Source organism: Dryobates pubescens, chromosome Z (assembly GCF_014839835.1).
Source record: "Dryobates pubescens isolate bDryPub1 chromosome Z, bDryPub1.pri, whole genome shotgun sequence".
Classification (NCBI taxonomy): Eukaryota; Metazoa; Chordata; class Aves; order Piciformes; family Picidae; genus Dryobates; species Dryobates pubescens.
Window position 1 is genome coordinate 60,242,887 of NC_071657.1, and position 20,510 is coordinate 60,263,396.

At 39.3% G+C, this 20,510-nt stretch overlaps 1 protein-coding gene across 1 annotated transcript in view; it reads right to left on the reverse strand.

Annotated features, from left to right (window-relative positions):
* Positions 1-4,546: 4,546 nt before the first annotated feature.
* Positions 4,547-20,510, reverse strand: part of ARSB (arylsulfatase B) — an 89,300-nt gene continuing 73,336 nt past the window's right edge. The window contains exons 7-8 of the mRNA XM_009910796.2: positions 5,411-5,539; positions 4,547-4,880 (exon numbers count right to left, since the gene is read on the reverse strand). Of these exons, the coding sequence (XP_009909098.2) occupies positions 4,615-4,880; positions 5,411-5,539 (395 nt within the window). The 3' untranslated portion in view covers positions 4,547-4,614. The remainder of the gene's footprint in view (positions 4,881-5,410; positions 5,540-20,510) is intronic.

Here is a 20,510-nt window from a genome sequence, read left to right on the forward strand (position 1 = left end):
ACAAAACATATAAAGAATTCTTTATTTTCCAATTTAAAATGACTGAACAGAATACAAATCCTTGCAGATGCCAATCTAAATGTGTCAGCCAGATGCTGGTTTTTTTCCTAAACCAGTTCAATTAAAATACTTTATGAAGGACCACCAATGGAAAATAATTAGGAAATAAAATGAATAATTATGTGTACTGTTGCTGAGAAAATAATGCATCTTTGGAGTTTATAATATAACAAGAGAAAAAAGAGGGTGAATTTGATGCCTACCAGCGACAAGTGACAGTATCTTCCTGCTAGATTTATTATATGAAACTAGAGTATCAGCTATATATTAGGATACAGGTTGTAGGACACAGAGAAAAGAGAACACATCCCTGAAGTAAAAATTACATGTTCTTCAGTATTTTCTAAGTTTAGCCAAGGAGCTGACATTGATGGGTGACTCAAATACATTAATAACTTGAGCTTTTACCAGTTATCTGATGTTTCTTTCTTTTGCATGAAATTGGATATCAGCATAAAAAGAACACTACCTGTGTTTAAAATATCATTAACAACAGTTCCCAGTTTTGTGGGTAAGCCAACACCTTTTCTCATGTATTATGAGCGCTGAATGACATACAGGAATGTAGGACAGAAACTCTCCTGCCCCCGAGACCAGTCCCTTGTTATTGTGGCAACCACATCCTGTAACTGCTACTATAAACAAAAATGGTTGATGTGGGTATTGACTGAGAACAGTTAGCTTTCTAGTCTTACATGTCTGCTTGTGTAGACAGAGTACTAAATAAATATGCTTTCTGAAAAAAAAACAGCCATCTCTTTCAAGAGTGAAAATTATGTAAATCTATTCTGTGTGCCTTATATATTAGGGAATGGCTGTCAACTTCTCCATCTGCATTTTGTTTGCAGAATAAAGTAATCAACACATTCTGAGTGAACTAGGAATGACACACTAAACAGACGGAGTTTCTGATATTTGGATGATTTATTTTAAAAGGCATTTCATGGATAACCTGTGTCATTAAGGCATTATATACTGAAATATTAACTCAAAATTGCACAAAGGGATTTGACACCTTATTCTTTAAAAGTATCATATTCCAACCCATTACTAACTATGTCCTGTAGAACAATTAGGATATGAAACTGGAAGTTGTACTCGACACGTAAGTTATAAACTAACATAAATAATTATATTGCTATAGAATAAAGAAACTACAAGAGTTAAAAAATAGAACTGCAATAAATGATTTTTCTAGAGCTACTGAAGGAAGATATGACCTTTATCATGGCAATGCAATAGCTTATTAAACAATTTTGCTGCTTACATTTTCCATCCCTTGCTGTGGTCAGCAAAAAACTATGCCTGAGTCTCATTTATCATAAATAATCTTCAAAAGCTCAAAAGTGAAACACTGCTATCCTTTGAAGTTGAGACTGCCATTTTGATCTCTCAGATTTACAGGACAACATACTCTGTACATATATTTTGAGTTCCTTAGGAAAGAAAACAAACACATATGTGAAACAAGGGCTCTATCCCCTTCGCACAGGCTACTCTGACATGTGAAATCACTAACTCAGCCCTTAATTCACAAGGTTTCTAACTCAAAAATTCTCCAATTCATAGTACCTCATGAGCCTGTAAGTGAAATAACCTACCCAGCTGATGAAGAGAGTGCTTATCCTCCCTTCTGTTTCACACTGCAGACCTCACAGTATCATGCTGGGAAGCACAAAAGCCTCAGAAATTTGGTTGTTGAAAATGCTTTCAAAGGCTTTTGAGTAAACTGATATGTTCATTCTATACCATCTCCATAAATTAGTGGAATCTGAAGGAACTGCCAGACTAGCAAGGTTTATGGCTGCAGGAGATAGCAAGCTGCAGGTGGTAATTGCTGTGCAGTGACCTGTAACCCTTCCTGTGGGCTGTCTACATGTTGGTCTCACCATGACTTAATGGTGCTGCTACTAACACACATCAGGTCTTTGCACAGTTGTGTGTTAGCCAAAATCTGAGCAACAGCTGAGTGAACAGCCACACATTATAGAAATAAAGGCTTAAATGTGTTTCATGAAATGGAAGGAGGTATGATCAGGTATTAGTTTGGAGACTACCTTTGCAGAAAATATAAATTCTTTTTGCTATTTTAAAGATACTGTTTAACATGAAAGGTGGTAAATGTAGTGCAGTAACAGCTTCTGTCACAGCATGTGTATTTTACCAGTGAAAATTCAAATAACATGGAAGCAGGTCACAGAAAAACAGTGGAAACAATGGAAAAGTTGTACAACCTCTCAGAACAAACAAACAAACAAAAATCACTGAAGGCAACTAAATACATAGGCTGAGGCCCTGAGTAACTGTTTAGAAGGTGAGGGACAACATGAAGAGCATATCACATACGCTTACCCCACTTATATCCTGTTGCAACCACCTGCTTTCAGCCACCGATGGATGAATGGAAGATACTGAAGCCATAGAGAATATACATTTGCACACCATAGGAGAATTATTTCCTCCCAAACAATGTGTATTCTTTCCCCTTCTTCAAGGCTGAGGAGAGTGAGTGAAACAGGACAGAAAAAAATAATGAAATAAAGGAATGGAAATAACAAAGGAGAGAGAAATGTGAGGCTCATATGGAAAAAGACAAACAGCTGAACAGGCTTCTGGAGAGCTTTGGCTTCACTCTACTTGTAGGAAATCATCAAAAGTGGAAAAGAGAGAGTGTAATGAAGAATTAGGTGCATCATAAAGCAGGAATTTATCATCATTTTTACACGCATTTTCAGTTTTCCTAAGTTTCTTCTTTTTCAAGACATTAAAATTGCACAAATTATATCAAATCTGTCTCTTCGTTATTCTGTTTGCTAACAATCAGCAGAAGTCTGATAAAGGAAAAATGGGAAAATATGTGCAAAATTTTAGGATTTATAGGAAGTGATCCTGGACCCACAAAATAACCAATCAGATCCCTGCTTTCTGGAAATGACAACAGAATCAGAACTCTGGACAGACAACAGAAGTTTGAGACATTAGAGAGCTATTGTGTTGACCTTGATTAAGTTTGATGAGCAATAGAGGAATGTTGCTTGGTCTTGTTTCTGCATGGCTCAGAGCCCACTTCAGAATGCAGTCTCTACTATGCTAATAAAGAAAAACTGAGAAGAAGGGGTACTCACCAGGCAGGCAATATAAGTAATCTTTTATTCACCACAGAATCATTAAATAACTCATGCAGGAAGGGTCCTATAGAGGTCACCTGGTTGTTCCTCACCACTCCTACTGAAGTAGAGTCAGCTTCAAATGCCATCCAGTTTCAGGGATAGATCACATTGCTTGGTGTCTTCTCCAAACAAGGATTGAACATCTCCAAGGACTGGGATCCTATAGCCTTGTCATTCCCACATTTGCCTGACCTTGTGGTGTGATCTTTTCTTACCTTGAATTGGAAGTCCATGTGTTCCTTGTGTATTTCTCATCTTTGTGCACTTCTGAGAAGAGTCTTGCTTCCCCTTCTCTGTGCTCACACATTAGGTACCTGAAGACAGCAATTTTTCTTTCACATTTCTTCTCCAGTATAAACTAACCCATTTCTTCAGCATAGCCTCATTCTTCCTCCTCCATGTGATCATCTTTATGGTGCTCCACTGGACTCCAATTTGTCAATACATTTCTTCTGCAGGGAAACCCAAGATGTGATGCTGTGCAACAGTGTTGAAGAGAGGGGAATATACACTTCCTACAGTGTGCTGGCTGCATTCTCTCAAGTAAGTATGGGCCACCCAACATGTGAGTGGTTGTCTTTAACAAGAGAGGACATGTCCAGCAGGACACCTAGATTTCTTTTTTCCCCACAAAAATGCTACGTGTTCATAGCACAGCAGGTACTCCTGCATGGAGCTATTCCACCCCAAGTGCAAGACTCTGTCTTTACCAAACTTCATGAAATTTTTTTCACCCATTTCTTCAGCTTGTCAAGATCTCTGTGCCTGACAGCCCTGCACTCCAGGGGAACACCATTACCAACTCCAGCTTGATATACTAACAATGAACAAGGATTAGGGATTTTGCTGTACTCTGTGAGGATTTGGTTTCTTTACTGTGGTAGATTTCTGACTCCTTTCCTGAGCAGAGATTCATGTTAAGGCAAAAATTATTATGTCAATTGTACTTTTTCCCCTGTTCTTTACAGATAAGTTAACAGCTTCCAATTGAATTTGTCTTCTATGCAAAAAAGAAACCAAAAATCAAGAAGTCCCACATGATGGATTTTTCTGGATGTCCCTGTTGCCATTGCAGCTGTTTAAGAAAAGTAATCTCTTTCAAGGAGGAAGACAATGTTTTAATTTCTGCATTAAAAGTATATTCTGAACAAAGAACATTTGAACAACTGATGTACAATTTTGTCAACATTTCACATACAATTGTTGTGAATGAGAAGATGGAAAAAGACTGAAAAAAAGATCCCCAACATATTTTAAGAGAAGAAATACTGAATCACTAAACAAATGAGCTCACAGTTAGCAACAGTTTGATAAACAATGTAAGAAAGATGTGCTAGGATCTTGAATCCACAAACCAGGTTCTGCTGCAGGATGGTTGTGTGCACTATGTCCAAGGACCCCAAGCCCCAGTTGCTGCTGGATCACAATGGGGATCCTCATCAGGGTAGAACACAGGCACTGAACGTTTATAATAATACTGAAGCCGTGAAAGCAGTTTTTCCACCACTTGAGGGTATTTTTCAGACAAATCATGTTTCTCTTCAGGATCATGAACGATATCAAATAGCCAAAGTCTCTTTGTTGGTGGATCAGATGATTGAATCTTTGATTCATTGAACAAAGATGGTGGAGGGAACCAATGACTACAGCCTGCAGAAACAGGAACAGATCAAGGGTTAATTCTCAGATAGGGACCAGCACTGTGGAGACAGAGAGTTATACTGTTACTGAAGTATTCATTAGGTCCATTGACAAGCCACTGGCCAGTGATGGTTTCTGCATTCCCTAACTATACCTGAGCAACAGAATCTCTCTAATCCAGGGCTACCTGTGCAAGAGTCCTATTTATATTTTAAAAACTGCACTTCTGGGATTTATATTTTCATGTTATTTAATTTCATATACATTAGTTTCATGGATTTTCTTCCTGGATTCAATGATTCTAATGGGTGTCTCCAACTTGAGACAGACTCTAAGATACTATAATTTTTTTCACTACTGTGAAACACATTTGTATATCATGGAAGAATGGAAGAATATGTTGTTTGCAAGTGGCCTTTCTAGATTTTTCAATGTGACCAAAACCCAAAAATGCAGAGTAAGTAAAAGAAATGAAAACATATTAAACAGAACTAAACTGTGTTTGGAGCACACTGTACAAGAAGGAGTTACTTCATTACCTGGATATCCAGTCAGTAACTTCCATTTTCCACGTCGGACTGCTGCATGTATGGATATATTGAAAAGTTTATCATCCCATGGAGAAGAACTGCTCTGTGGTACATGTGTCCTCTTGTCAATGCCAAGACCTTAATGAAAGAGTAAATAAAAGTTAGGTGCATGCTATATCCATGAAGTAATGTTTAAAATTCTGTTGGAAAACAAAGCAGTATCATACTTTTTTTTTTTTTTTTTTAATGTATTGGATAAAGAATTTATTACACATATATGGGCAAAGATCTGTGATATAAGATATGGGTTGTATTTAACTCATAACTTTGAACCGCACCCCAAAAAGTTACCAGTGCAGAACACCACTTCTGAGCCTGGAAAACTGTACTAATCTCATATACAGATACTGTATGTATACTTCATATGCTTATATAAAGATTTCTTATTATTGGAAGTCCTAAATTTTCCAGTCAAGTGTCTGTATCATTTTGCCAGTTAGGAATATAGGACTGAAAGAGTTCCTGACTCAATGTTGCTGTCATTATTTCTCTTAGACTGCTCCAGGGACCAACTCCATGGTCCTGACTAGTATTCACATAGGGAGAGCTGTGTCTCTGGACTGGTTAACTACATTCACATAGATGCACATCTGAACAACGAGATACTTCCATGGCATGACAAAGCATGAATCACATCTTCATACTGTCTTTGGCAGAGTTGCATGTGACATGGCCCCATATCCAGATACTGCAGAAAACTGTTCCCAGGTAACTAAGGCTATGAAAGGGGACTACTTAATTAAAGTAGGCATATATAGCTTGGGGAGGACTCAACTCATCTTAGATCATGAAGCACTGAAACTGGCAGTGAAAAACAACAAGCCTATGTAAAAATCAAGGGAAACTGTATAAAAACCTTCCAGAAGAATCTCTTCTGGAAGATAAATCCCCATACAGATAGGCGATGTCAATAGCAGATACAGTTTAAAGATTAATATTGCGTACTTTACTTTCCAACGTCATTATGTTATGCATACTGTTTGCTACTGGGAATACTCATCTTTGCCATCTACTTTCTTAAACAGCACAATGAAAGACATTAATCAGATGAAAAAGAAAGCTATGGTTTTTGAACATTACCTCTCAAAATTACAATATTAAGGCTTTTTCTAAAGGAAAAATGATATGAGTTTGTATTCCTGAGTTTAAAGTTTAGCATGGTGTGCTAGTTTTGGGCTGTACTTTTAAAATGTTTCCACAGATCTTGAATGGAAAGTTAATAAATCACCACTGGGTGTAAAAAGAAAATAATGATAAGTTCTAAATAATCCCACTTTGGGGACAGGCTGTGAGAGTTGGAGCTGGTCAGCCTAGGAAAAAAGTATCTCTGGGAAGACCACATAGCAGCCTTCTGGTACCTGAAAGGGGCCTACAAGGAAGATGGGGAGGGAGTCTTTACAACGACTTGTAGTGATAGGATGAGTGGGAATGGATTGAAGCTTGAGTAGGACAGATTTAGACTGTGTGTTAGAAAGAAATTCTTTACAGTAAGGGCGTTGAGATACTGGAATAGGTTGTCCAGGGAGGTCATGGATGCCGCCTCCCTGGAAGTGTTCAAGGCCAGTTTGAATGGGGCCTTGAGCAACCTGGTCTAGTGGAAGGTGTCTGTGCCAGTGCCAGGGGGGTGCAACTAGATGATCTTTACGGTCCCTTCCAACCCAAACTGTTCTGTCAATCTATGAACAACACCAGTAACAACAGTCCTGTGGACCAATTCAACAGTCAGAGGACAGATGCCTTTTATTGATCTGTGTAATTCAGTCTGCCCTCACAAGCCTTCATATTCTCCTTATAGATTAAAATATTTTAAAATGTTATGCTTTTCTTGTGCAAAGAGGCTAAAGATTTTATTTTCCTCCTGTTTTACTACCAGTGTATCAGTGACTAACTAACCATTAAGGCATTGTTTCTATCTTAAAAGAAAAATCCCACAGCCTTTGCCATGAATTTTCTTATTTTTCAAACAAAAGCTACTGTTTCCTGAAGCCCAGATTCAGAGCCCCACCAGATGCTATATTTCTTTTAAAGTACTCTCTTAGGAAATTATGCAACTTTTATTAGTTAAGAAAGCAGGGAAACTTAATTCAGATATTTATTTTCAAATATTTAATGCTTTAATGGATTGATGTAAATATTCTAGTGTTTTGTTTGGAGTTTAATTTCACCTAAAAATATTCAAACAGCATTTTTATCTCTACAGAAAAAAAAGCAAGTAATTTATAAAATGGTGCCCCTGGATTTTAGATTTTATATCACTTTTCAAGACCATGCTTAAATCTTACCAGCCTGAAAAAAAAAGCCTAAATTTACAACAGCTAAATTGTATCTTCACAGGACCAGATTTCACCTGCGCAACTGGGCAATGATTTCTAGGGATGGAAAACATTTCTTCCCTGGTAATCAATATATACTTGTGAGTGAATCAATTTCTTGGCCCACACTCTCATAGAATCATAGAATGGTTTGGGCTGGAAGGGATTTGAAAGATCACCTAGTTCCAACCCCCCTTGCAGGGGCAAGGACATCTTCCACTAGACCAGGTTGCTCACGGCCCCATATAACCTGGTCTTGAACACTTCCAAGAAGGGCACACCCACAAATGCCCTTGGCAACCTGCTCCAATCTCTCAGCACCTTCATTGTAAAGCATTTCTTCCTAGTATCTATTCTAAATCTACTCTCTTCCAGCTTAAAGCCATTCCTACTCATCCTATCACTACAAGCCCTTCCAAAAAGTCCCTCCCCAGCTTTCTTGTAGGCCCCTTTTGGGTACTGAAAGGCTGCTATAAGGTCTCCCCAGAGCCTTCTCTTCTACAGCTTGAACAGCCCCAAATCCTACAGCCTGTCCCCAAGGGGAGGTGCTCCAGCCCTCTGATTATCTTCACTGTCCTCTCCTAGACTTGCACCAGCAGGTTGGTTCCTTTCTTATGCTGAGGGCCCCAGAACTGGATGCAGTATTCCTCATGGAGTCTCACAAGAGCAGCATATAGGGGGAGAATCACCTCCCTCATCCTGCTGGTCACACTTCTTCTGACAGAGCCCAGAATACAGCTGGCTTTCTGGGTCACAGGCTCACATTGCCAGCTTATGCTGAGTATTTTGTCAACTGACACTACCAAGTCCTTCTCCTCAAAACTCCTCTCACGCCATTCTCTGACATGATGTCAGCTTCAAAACAAAACTGCTGGTTGGAGTAAAGTTCAGATTGTAACACGAAAGGCTTCCTGTTTCATTTGCTGCTTCTGGTTTCTGTTTTTGGGGCGCTGGCCTGTTCTGCTGGGCTGGCTGCAGGCTTGTGGGAGAGATGTTTTATTGCTGGCTTCTGCTGCTGTGTCTGCTTTTGCTGTGCTTTTCTGCAAAACAAGCTGAGGTAATTGTGCATCATAGCTTCTTATTAAACTCCTTATCTCAATTCAGAGTTCTTTTTTTCAGATTGTGTTACCTTCCTTCACAAATCTCAGTGTAAGTGTTGTGGTGGGGCTTGTGGGAGCAGACTGTGTTAACCCTGGACACATGGACCCACCTCACAAGCCTGTCTGGGTCCCTCTGGAAGGCATCTCCTCCCTCCAGCATGTTAACCAGATCACACAGCTTGGTGCCATCTTCAAACATCCTGAGGGAGTACTCAGTTCCACTGTCAAAAATGTTATGAGCATTGGTCCCAGGAGTGACGTCTGAAGGTGCCATTGAGTCATCAGCTGCAACTCTGAGTGCAACACCCAACCAATTCCTTATCTAGCAAGCAGTCCAACCCTCAAGTCCATGTTTTTCTAATTTAGTGTCCAGGATGTCACGTGGGAACAGTGTCAAACACTTCACTCAAGTCCAGCTAGATGACATTGGTTCCTCTTCCCATATCCACCAATGCTGTAAGTCCACCATAAAAGGCCACCAAACTCACCAGGCATGATTTGCCCTTGGTGAAGACATGTTGGTTATCACCAGTCACCTCTTCTTCATTTTGCATATGACTCAGCAGAGCCTTTAGGATGATCTGCTCCAGAATCTTGCCAGGCACAGAGGTGAGGTTGACTGGCCTGTAGGTTCTGGGGTCTTCCTTTTGTCTCTTTGCAAAGATGAGAGTTATGTTTCCCCTTTTCCAGTCATCAGCAACTTCACCAGACTGCCAGGACCTTTCAAACATGATGGATGGCCTGGCAACTTGATTGGCCAGCTCCCTCAGGACCTGCAAGATGGATCTCATTGGGCTCCATGGTCTTGTGCACTTTGAAGATCAGACTGATCCTCACTTAGAGTGGGCAGATAATTACTCCTTCCAGTCCCTATCTTTACCTTCTGGAACTTGAGTGGTGTGGCTAGAGCACCTCCTGGTGAAGACTGAGGCAGAAAAGTCAGTAAGTATCTCAGTCGTCTCTGTATCCCTCATGACTAGGTGTCTGTTTTCCTTCCAGAGAGGCCCCACATCTTTCCTAGCCTTCCTTTTATCACTGATATACCTGTAGAAATTCTTCTGTTGCCCTTTATGTCCCTAACCAAATTTAATTGTTTGTGCTTCTATTTTCCTAACCTGATCCCTGTCTGCTCAGACTTCTTTGTAATCCTCCCAATTAGTTCATTTTTGCTTCCACTCCCTACAGATTTTCTTTTTGTCCACGTAAGTCCAGGAGCACCTTGTTCAACCATGCCAGCCTCCTGACATTCTTGCCTGTCACCTTCTTTCTTGGCATGTGCTGCTCCTGGGCTTGGAGAGAGATAGTCCTTGAATGCAGCTTTCTTGGGCCCCTCTTCCCTCTAGGGCTTTATCCCATGGCACCTTGCCAAGCAGATCCTTGAAAAGAATAAAATCTGCTCTCTTGAGGTCTGACATAATGGACTAATTACCTATTGAAAGTTTACCTAAAATAACCCTCCCCTAATTTATCTGACCACTATGAAAAGACCAAAGTGTCCAAAAATCCATTTATTTTCAGTGTAACTCAAAACTGTTTCATTTTTTCTACTGCAGCTGTACACCAAAATAACTTCATGACCCTTTGGTGTGTGTAATGCTACATGGTAAAAAAGAGCCAAAAAATCCAAAAGTTGGTCCAGTTTCACTATATTTCACAGCTTTAGATGTCTATCAGAAAGTGTCTACTACTCTTCCTATATGGGACCTATAAATCAAACGTGTTTATTATTCTAAGTCTTAACAATGTGCCTGACAGGTTTCACTGACATTCTCTGAAATATTTAATATTCAATCAACAGAAAATACTGAAAAAAATAGTATTTTCCTAATGCAAGCCAAATAAGAAATGAAAAGACAGCAAAAGGCCACTGCAACACAGTACTTGGCAGGTAGACTGGAAATTTCAGAGCTGTCAGCATCTTTGTAAATATTTCCTATGATCTGTTTCCATGTTCTGCTTTCTACTTTGAAAAACATATTTAGAGTACCACATATATAGAATTTGAAAAAAAAAAAAAATTCAAGGATAGTTAGTAAATTTGCAAGGTTAAAATTAAATTTAAAATCTGAACTTTTTTTTTTTTTTCAATAAAAGCTTGGGGGTTTAGATCAGTCTGAAATAAATTTCTGGAAAGATTTTCTGAACTATAATAAATCTCTTTAAAAGGATTTTTATTTCATCTTGACTGCCTATTTTTTAATCATAAAAAAGAAGAAGATAAACTAAAGATATATAGGAGAATATATCTGTACAATATACAATATATACAAATCTAATAAGGACTAATTAATTACTCTTTTCATTCCTCTAAGTCTTTTTCTTCTTCACTTCAATGAGACAAATCAAGCCATTAGCAGAAACCCCAAATGTGAAGATATAAATAAACACCACATCTGAAAAGAAAATATTCTGACTTCAGTCTCTGATTAAGATGATGAAAATGCTCCATATTGAGAAGTTTTCTTGGATGGTAAGACCACATAGTTCTCTCTAACATGCCATTTAGTGAGATCCTGACCACGAAATATAGGAGTCCAAAACAGTATTTCTTGAAGCACTCCATGTTTCGGGACACTGTGGTCCACAATACTAGTAAACAGAGAGTCAGTGTTGAGTACAGGAGAGCAATTTTGGAGAAAGACAGAATTTTTTTTATTTATTTGGGAAACAGAGCCCTGCCAACAGTTACTCTAAACAGCCTAAATATCAGACTTAGGCTCTCTAATATCTCTACATTTTTTCAATAACCTATACAGTAACAAAAACATTCTTTTATAAGACCATATATAATCAGTGCCCTTTATGGACAAAAGAAACAAAGCAAGTTTCTACCTTTGTTTCTTTTTCTGCAAAACAAAGATGTTAGAAAGTATCTACTCTTTGTACTGTATTTCCCAAATACAAAAGTGAAAAATATCAGCATTCTCTGTAGTTAAACTTCTATATATGATAATGTAATTCAGCAGCTGATCCAGTCATACGACAGGGAAAATATAACAACTAAAAGCTTCAAGCTTAATTGAACACCTGCTTGATGGAAAAAAGACTGAAAGCCACAGTCTATCCAGTACATATAGAAATGCACCTGAAACAAAAACAAACAGGTGCCACTCCTTTGCAGGTGTAAAGTACATGCAATAGTTTTCAGCCAAAGCGGGAATATCACCAACACTCCCTGTAACGCAAGTCTATGTGCGTATTTCACCACCTAAATAGTGTCTAGTTAGTTTGATACCTTGTCATTGACAGTGTAAACCACAAAGAAGGATTCCTTAGATATTCTCTTAGTAACTAAAGATCATCTGCAGTTCTCAAGGCTTCTATTTCAGCATAAATTTTGTTTGTTTATGCAACAACTTCTATCACTTATCACTCCATTCCAATATTTGAATAATGCTTATCAGGACCTACACAGAACAAAAGTTTACTTCTCTGACCACATGGCTGGATAGGCCAAGAAACCAAGCAACCATGGGAAAAGACATAGGAACTTCATGTGGATAGGAAAGCATCTAATGAAACAGGCAACAACAAAATTTTGATTTCACGCATTGGATTCCTAAAGGAATTTGTGCTGGAACCCATACTATTGGACATACTCCAAATGACCTGGAAAAGAGACTGAACAGTGAGATTATGGCATCTGTGGATGATAAATAGAATAGAATAGAATAGAATAGAATAGAATAGAATAGAATAGAATAGACCTAAAGTCCAGTCTAAACCTACCCAGTTGCAGCTTGAGGCCATTCCCTCTTGTTCTATCACTAATTATCTGTGAGAAGAGACCAGCACCAGCCTCTCTACAATGTCCTTCCCTCAGCCTCTTCTTCTCCAAACTAAACAGCCCCAGCTCACTCAGTCACTCCTCATCAGATTTATTCTCCAAGCCCTTCCCCAGCTTTGTTGCCCTCCTTTGCACTTGCTCCAGCACCTCCACATCTCTCTTGTAGTGAGGTGCTCAAAACTGTGATTCTATGGACAAAACAGGACAAAATTTGCCCTCCAGAAGTTCAAGGTGGCAGTTTTACTAATCCCTTTCCCTGTTTCCCCAAGGACAGAGAACTCAATCATCTCATGATCACTGAGCCCTAGATGCTTTCCAACCTTTACTTCCCCGACAAGTTCTTCCCTGTTCACAAGAATCAGGTCCAGGAGGGCACCTTCCCTGGTTGGCTTCCTCACCAGTTGTGTCAGGAAGTTATCCTCCACACACTCCAGGGACCTCCAGGACTGCTGTCTCCCTGCTGTATTGTATTCCCAGCAGATGTCTGGGAAGAGGGTACAGAGTGCACTGCCAGCATGTTTGCTGATGACACCAAGCTGGGCAGGGTGGTTGACATACCAAAAGGTTGTGCTGCCATTCAGTGAGACTTGGACAGGCTGGAGAACTTTGGCAGGGAGAAATCTGAAGAAGTTCAACATGGGAAAGTGTAGAGTCTTGCACCTGGAAAGGAACAACTCCATGCATCAGTATAGGCTGGGGACAGACTTGCTGGAGAGCAGTGAATGCTAAAGGGACCTGGGGGTCCTGCTGGATGGAAGGATGACTATGAGCCAGCAATGTAGTCTTGTGACCAGGAAGGTCAATGCCATTCTGGGCTGGATTAGAAGGGGTTCCCCTCCCCTTCTACTCTGCACTGGTGAGACTACATCTGGAATATTGTGTCCAGGGGACGGGAGGTTTAGGCTGGAGGTTAGGCGGAAGTTTTACACAAAGAGAGTGATTGCCCATTGGAATGGGCTGCCCGAGGAGGAGGTGGAGTCACAATCACTGGAAGTGTTCAGGAGGAGACTTGATAGGGTGCTTGGTTGCATGGTTCAGTTGATTAGGACACAATGATCTTGAAGGTCTCTTCCAACCTGGTCTATTCTATTCTATTCTATTCTATTCTATTCTATTCTATTCTATTCTATTCTATTCTATTCTATTCTGTTCAGTTCAGGTCAGTTCAGTTCTGTTCAGTTCTGGGCCCCCCAGTTCAAGAAAGACAGTGAGCTACTTGAAAGAGTCCAGCACAGAGCCATGAAGATGATTAAGGGAGTGGAACATCTTCCTTATGAGGAGAGACAGAGAGAGAAGGGGTCTTTAGCTTAGAGGAGATTGAGAGGTGGCCTCATCAATGTTTATAAATATGTAAAGAGTGAGTCCCAAGAGGATGGAGCCAGGCTCTTCTCAGTGGTGCCCAATGACAGGACAAGGGGCCTCAATTTGAGGCATAGGAAGTTTCATGTAAATATGAGGAAAAAATTTTTCACTGTGAGGGTGACAGAGCACTGGAACAGGCTGCCCAGTAAGACAGCTTTAAGGAATAAAGTGGCACTTGAGCACATGTCCAAAAGAAGATCCTGCATTTAAAATAACTCAGTCTTGTGCATACAGTCAACTTACTGAATACTGTTACTCCAGGAAAACAGGCTTTCAAAAGGTAGTGTCAGAAGCAATGACAAGACTCAAGGGACTCAAGGGAATAAACTAGATGTTCAACTTCAATTATTTATTTTTTTTAAGTTTCACTGAGACTGTACTACTACTACACCAAAACTTTATGAGTGACTGAGGAAAAAAACAAAACTTCTTTAATTTGTAAAAATATTTTTATTAAGGAAAGTGAACAACTCTGTACTTCATGGAACAGAATTCTGCTTAATAATTGAACCAGTCACTGGGGGAAAAAAATACTTAGGCCACTTCCACTAAGACTTGAAAGCAACAAACAATAACTGGTATTATTTTCACAATACAGCAATGCAGATGCCTCCCTGCCTGTTTTGATCTGATTTGTAGTCCATAAAAATCACAAAGGAGCTCCCCAGACAGAAGTCTGGAACTGGCAGATCAAAACTTACTTATACATGAAACCCAAACAGAAAGAGAGTATTTTCTAGTATGGTTCATTATTTTCTTTTAAAACACTAGTTTAATCATCCAAGACATACCTACTCTATTAATCAATTTCTATATACTATCTGAAACATGGTATTGTTCTCCTACTGCTTCCATTAAATCAAAGGTTTTGCACATCACAGCTTCTGTTCTAATGTAAATTTATTACCAGGATTTAAAACATTAACTTACATGATGCCCATTAAATAGAAGAGAAGGAAAACCTAAGCAGTTAAAGAAATCATGAGTGATTGCTTTTCTATCAATAGAGATTGCAGTCCTTCAAATCACCTGAGCCTCTGTGCTACAACAGCAGATGAAATAGGTAAAAAAATCACAGGCTTCCTTAAATATTGTGGAACTCCACATACAAATTACCCCCATGAAAGCAGTCTTCAGTCTTCTAGAAATCTCATCACCTGCATGCACACAAAACCTGCAAGACTGGCGAGCTCACTATCCCTTACTAATGTTTAACTGTGGAACAGCAGGGGGTCTGTTAGAGCTTGAAAAAAAAAACCCACAGAAACGAATGGGAGCATTTCCATTAACTCCAGTGAGCTTGGGTTCAGACTGGTTAAGCACCAGTAGTAACAAACAAGGAATTTACACCCTACCAACTTCTCTTAATCAAACAAATGTAGCTGCGTGCCCTCTTGTTCATACAATTCAGTTGACATTGTTTGTTTTCCACAAAACTTTTATATGAAAGGCTTCCCTATTTGTATCCAGAATAATAATTTCTGGCAACAAAACATACATTTCAACCACCTCCTCCACAAACTATCCTCAAATTAAAGCGATTCTGAAATCAAAACCAAAGACTTACCAATTCTCAGAATAACAAGCTTTAAAAAATAATATGAAAATAAACCAGGAACAGGGCACAATCCCATGAATGTCACCAGAAATTGAGGCTCATGGAGTAACAGAGAAAACTGAATTCCAGAGCAGTTTTCCCTGCCGCAAAATCCATGTCCCTAAGCTCAGAAGTTAAGATCTAGAAATTGCTTACTTAAATACACCACTTGCTCTCTGAAGTATTCAAACAGCAGAGTAAAGGCAGATTCAGGTAACTGGCACCCAAACACTTGGGTGGCTTTTTTGTTTGTTTGGGGGGGTTTGGGGTGTTGGGTGGTTTTTTTGTTTTGTTTTGGGTTTTTTTAATAGGATCAGGCAGCCAGAAAGGGAAACACAAAGTCAAGAAATGAACCATAACTTCTCTGCAGTAAAATTCGGGAGGCCACCCTGTAACTTTTCTTTGTGGTCAGTGCTGCTTCCCACAACCACATCTTCTGAACCTTCCTCCAACAGCATTTTTCCAAATGTCCAAGAGTTTCCTCCCTACAGGAAAAAATTCCCAGCTCACCCCAAAAGCCCCAGCCAACTGCATACTACATAAATTATTGTTTGTCCAATAAACCAACTAAAAACAGGTGCCAACTCAGTGCTGAACTTACTCAATTTTCAGTAAACTGCAAATAAGAAATAGGCTCAGACCAATTAATATTTAACTTCTGAACATTAAAAAATAAAATTAAACCAGAAACTAAGGATTACATTCACACACGGATGTACCTGTTAAAATGAGAGGTCATTTCACCCTTCCAAAAAAATCCTGCCCTACACTGTGGATGTGTTTCTGAGCTTTGGGGACTCAAATTCATGCCCTAAGTTATCCTGACTGCTACAAAAGGTTTTGAAGAGTGATCTGTCATCTTTCAAGAGAGATTTCCCAGTTGACTGTGAAACTAGGATGGAGGTTTTCTCCATATTTGTCATTTATACCATATAACACATACAGATATTTTGAATGACTGCACAGAAAACAAGCTTTTATCTTGGTGATGAGCTATTCAGATGTGTTTGGGTAATTGCAATTTCCCTTCACACCAAATCTGTCATAAAATTTTGAATTTATAGAAGAAAGTAAGTAAATTTCCTTAGTGGGTACACCATTTGGAACAGATTCTTTTTACTGTCATCCACATTTTAATTCAATAATGCTAGAAAATATGCCCTGTGTACACAGGATGGTTTTCACTTGCAGGCAGTCTTGTCTATCATTTGATTTGTGGGCAATGCACAAATCAGAGAATCATAGAATTGTTAGGGTTGGAAGGGACCTCAAGGGTCATCTAGTTCCAACCCCACTGCCATGGGCAGGGACACCTCACACTAGATCAGGTTGCACAAAAAGCAAACCCACACATGAAAAAAACATTCACACGGAAAAAAGCCATTCAGATTTCCTTCAGGATTTCCCAGTTTGGAAGTTCCTGGATGTGGGGAGAAGACACAGAAGGTGGTAGAAAAGTTTAATGTGGCAGCATGAGAACACACAAATAGTTTCTAGTGAAGGGCATTTTAGCAACTGGAAAGCTATAATCTTCACACTGTTTAGCTGTACACGTAATACAAATATTATGATCTGGGTCAGAAATGTCACTGGATTTCCATTCTGATTGAGTTTTTTTATGATACTGGATTAAGCAGCAGAATGCTTTACATTAACATGAGATTTTTTTCCTCCTAAATATCAGGAAAGAATATGTTGAACACGATTCAACACTACATCACAGCGGTTATAGCATCAAGAGCAGTGAAAGTACTAGATTTTTAATTTCCACTGAAAATTGTGACTGTCTCTAACAAGGTAATATAATTAAGGTAATAAAATTAATAAGGTAATATAATTAATAAGTCCCTGAAATCCTAAACCAGATGAATCAACTACTCACCTGCAAGGTTATGAGTATGACTAGATTTTCAAACAAAATTCTACTGAGAAATGAAAAAGTAAAAAAAACAACAACCAAAAGACATAATTAACATGTTTACAACTATGGGACACTTAGAGCTTATATATCTTCTATTTACAAAATGCCTCATTGGTTTGTCAACAGTATGGAAACATACACCTGTACTCCATATTTGGATAAACAGAACTATGGGAAAAAGGAACTATTTCTCTCCTCTGCAGCTGAAGAAGCATAAAAAGCCTTAGATACAAGTAGATGAGGATTCCCCAGGCAATCTTGCACTTGCCCATAAGCAGAAAAGTTTACACTGTGTTTCACATGGATGCATCAGAAATTCCACAGAGGGTTCTTTATTGGAAATTAATGTTACCATTTTATACCATGGAAACTTCATGACAAAAATTACCTTTTGCTAAGCTTGATTCTTTCTGTGAGGCAGCCTCTTGGTTAGTTTTATTGAGGAGCACATAAAGCAAAGCAAAGCAAATTCCAGGAGGAGTTTTAAGAATTTCTCCCTATTTCTCTGGCAAAATGGATGTTGTGATTTTGGTATGAATGCAACCCATGTTCCCCCTGGTACTGACTGGGCTGTGGGATCCAGTGCACAGAGGACAGTCACCTGGGGTTAATCAGTTCTGGCTAAAAGTGCCAATCTCACTACAACTGGTTCAGTCCTCTGCATACTCTCTTAAGGTCTCTACTGATAACTACTGAACTTCAGCAAATCTCAGCCAATGAACTATCAAAATGAAACTAGAGACATTATCCACAAAATTCAGGAAATTATTAGCATTTCCTGATTATAATGGATAACGCTATAAATGTCTAGCCTGCTCTTTCTTGGGATATATAATTTGAAGCAACATCATTAACTGAATTACGCCTACTTCCATGACTGTAATTTTGAGAAGAAAAGAAGAAATAGGAAGAGATGGAGAAACAGGCAGGAGAAAATGTTATGGATACTTAACCATTACAGTCACAGCCAACATCATATATACAATAAAGCCAAAACTTAGACCTTACTGCGTGTCTCAGAAAATACATATGGAAAGTTAAATATCAAGGTTTCAGTGTCTTGACTTCAATAGATGAACAACATTCTGAGCCCACGTAGAATATTTATCCTGTTTAAAGGAAAGTATAAGTGTATCTGTCAAAGGTTATAATATTTCCTTTACTTGCAAATGATATGTCAGTATCAATACAAATATTAATAACCTTTATTAATATGAAAATTGCCAAAACATATCCAAAGGTTCAATGTATGGTTAGAATATCTTTACAATGGGAATGTACAGTATTTGGGCAACTATAACAATTTAACTATTTTATGGGAACTGGGAGGAATATAACAGAAAGAGAATACCCCGGGAGCAAAATGGTGCTCGACCACATGGCGGGGGGCGAGGGGACTCGACAAGAACCGTTATGCCAAAGAGGCAATGAATTAATTCCTCACAACTGGTTGTACCCAAGTAGGGAGTGCTGCTGCTGTGTATTAGAGGCTTTGGGGCACTCTCATCTGCCAGGCATGGCAGGTTGCCGGCAGGAATGCCACACAGTCTTCAATGGCTGGCTTCAGCAGACAGCGGGCTATTAATGATGTTATTGCAATGGGTGCTTGCTTTGTCCTGGGTGAATTGAGGCACAGCAAAATCCTGGTCACAAGGGGAAGCAGACTTGGCTCTGATTCCTAAACTCATGGCTTCTCTTGTAGCTTGCAGTGTGTATGCTCGTGGCTTTATCCCAGGCACTGGACCAGGCAGCTCGAGGCTATGCAACTTGAGGCAGTTTCAAGCCAGACAAGGTCCAAGTGGGTTCAAGCATGCAAGGCTTCAGCAAGGCTGAGCAACGCTAAGCAAGGCTGAGCAAGGCACAGGCAACTAGAAATCAGCCTGGATATAAATCTTGCCTAAGATTGATTGGACCAATAGGGGCATTGAAACCAGCACATAGTTACCCAATGGGAAGGGGTTCTGCCAGGCTGTGGCCAGAACACCTGCCCTTACCATAGGTACAGGGTTGTTTACCAGACACGCATGGTCCTGTCCCCTTTGTTCCTTCTCCCGCGTTACCCTGGCTTTCTGCAGGAAGGAGGGGAGAGAGTGGGACCATGTCTAGGCACCTTAGTGTCTGTCTGGGTTTGTGCTGGGGCTGTTTGGCCCTACCATGACAGTATCTTATTTGCAAACAGATGACTTTTGCACAGACATGGTTTGTTATACATTAACAAACTTATAATCATTAGGATATTTAGTGCTTCTTAGACTTTGCCTTCTTAGGCAGCACCGAAGCTAAAGGTTACATGGTAGCTTTGAATAGTACTGTCTAAGTATCACTTTTCCTTTTCACAATAACAAACACCATTAAGGCAAGAGTCAAATGATTTCTAGGCTTACTACAGTGCTATGGACCACTGTTGTTACTGATGGTCTGTACTACAGAAGACTGACAACTCTTCTCCCTACCATTAATTGACATAGTGAATTAATTTTTGCTTTTCTTCTCAGTCTTTTAAAACTATTTTTTCCCTTCATGCTTATAATGAATAAAACAGATGAAATATTCTACAGTGTTTCTAAATAATAGCTTAGTAGTCAGTAGTAGCCCTTTGAAAGCAATGATTTTTCCATTTCAGTTATATCTTTATAAACTTTATCTTTGTTCATCCTCACAGGATACATTTTTGAAGGTGTACAAGTGTTTGTAGGTCTGATGCCTTAATTAATGTGAGAAAATGTGCCAGACATGCTTGCTACAGTTACACTGAAACACAGATTCTTCTGTGGGCTAAGAAGGTCTTTGCATATAAGTACTTTTAACTGATTTCTCTTTTGTGGAACACTGAGGTATAGAGTAATTATTTCACCCCAACAAGGAAAGTCTGGAAATGTCAAGGGCTCTTACAGCCTACACTGTGACAATAAATCACTGAAGAACTGAGGCAGTTTGCTGCTTCACTGAGGAAAGAAGTGTTGTGACCTT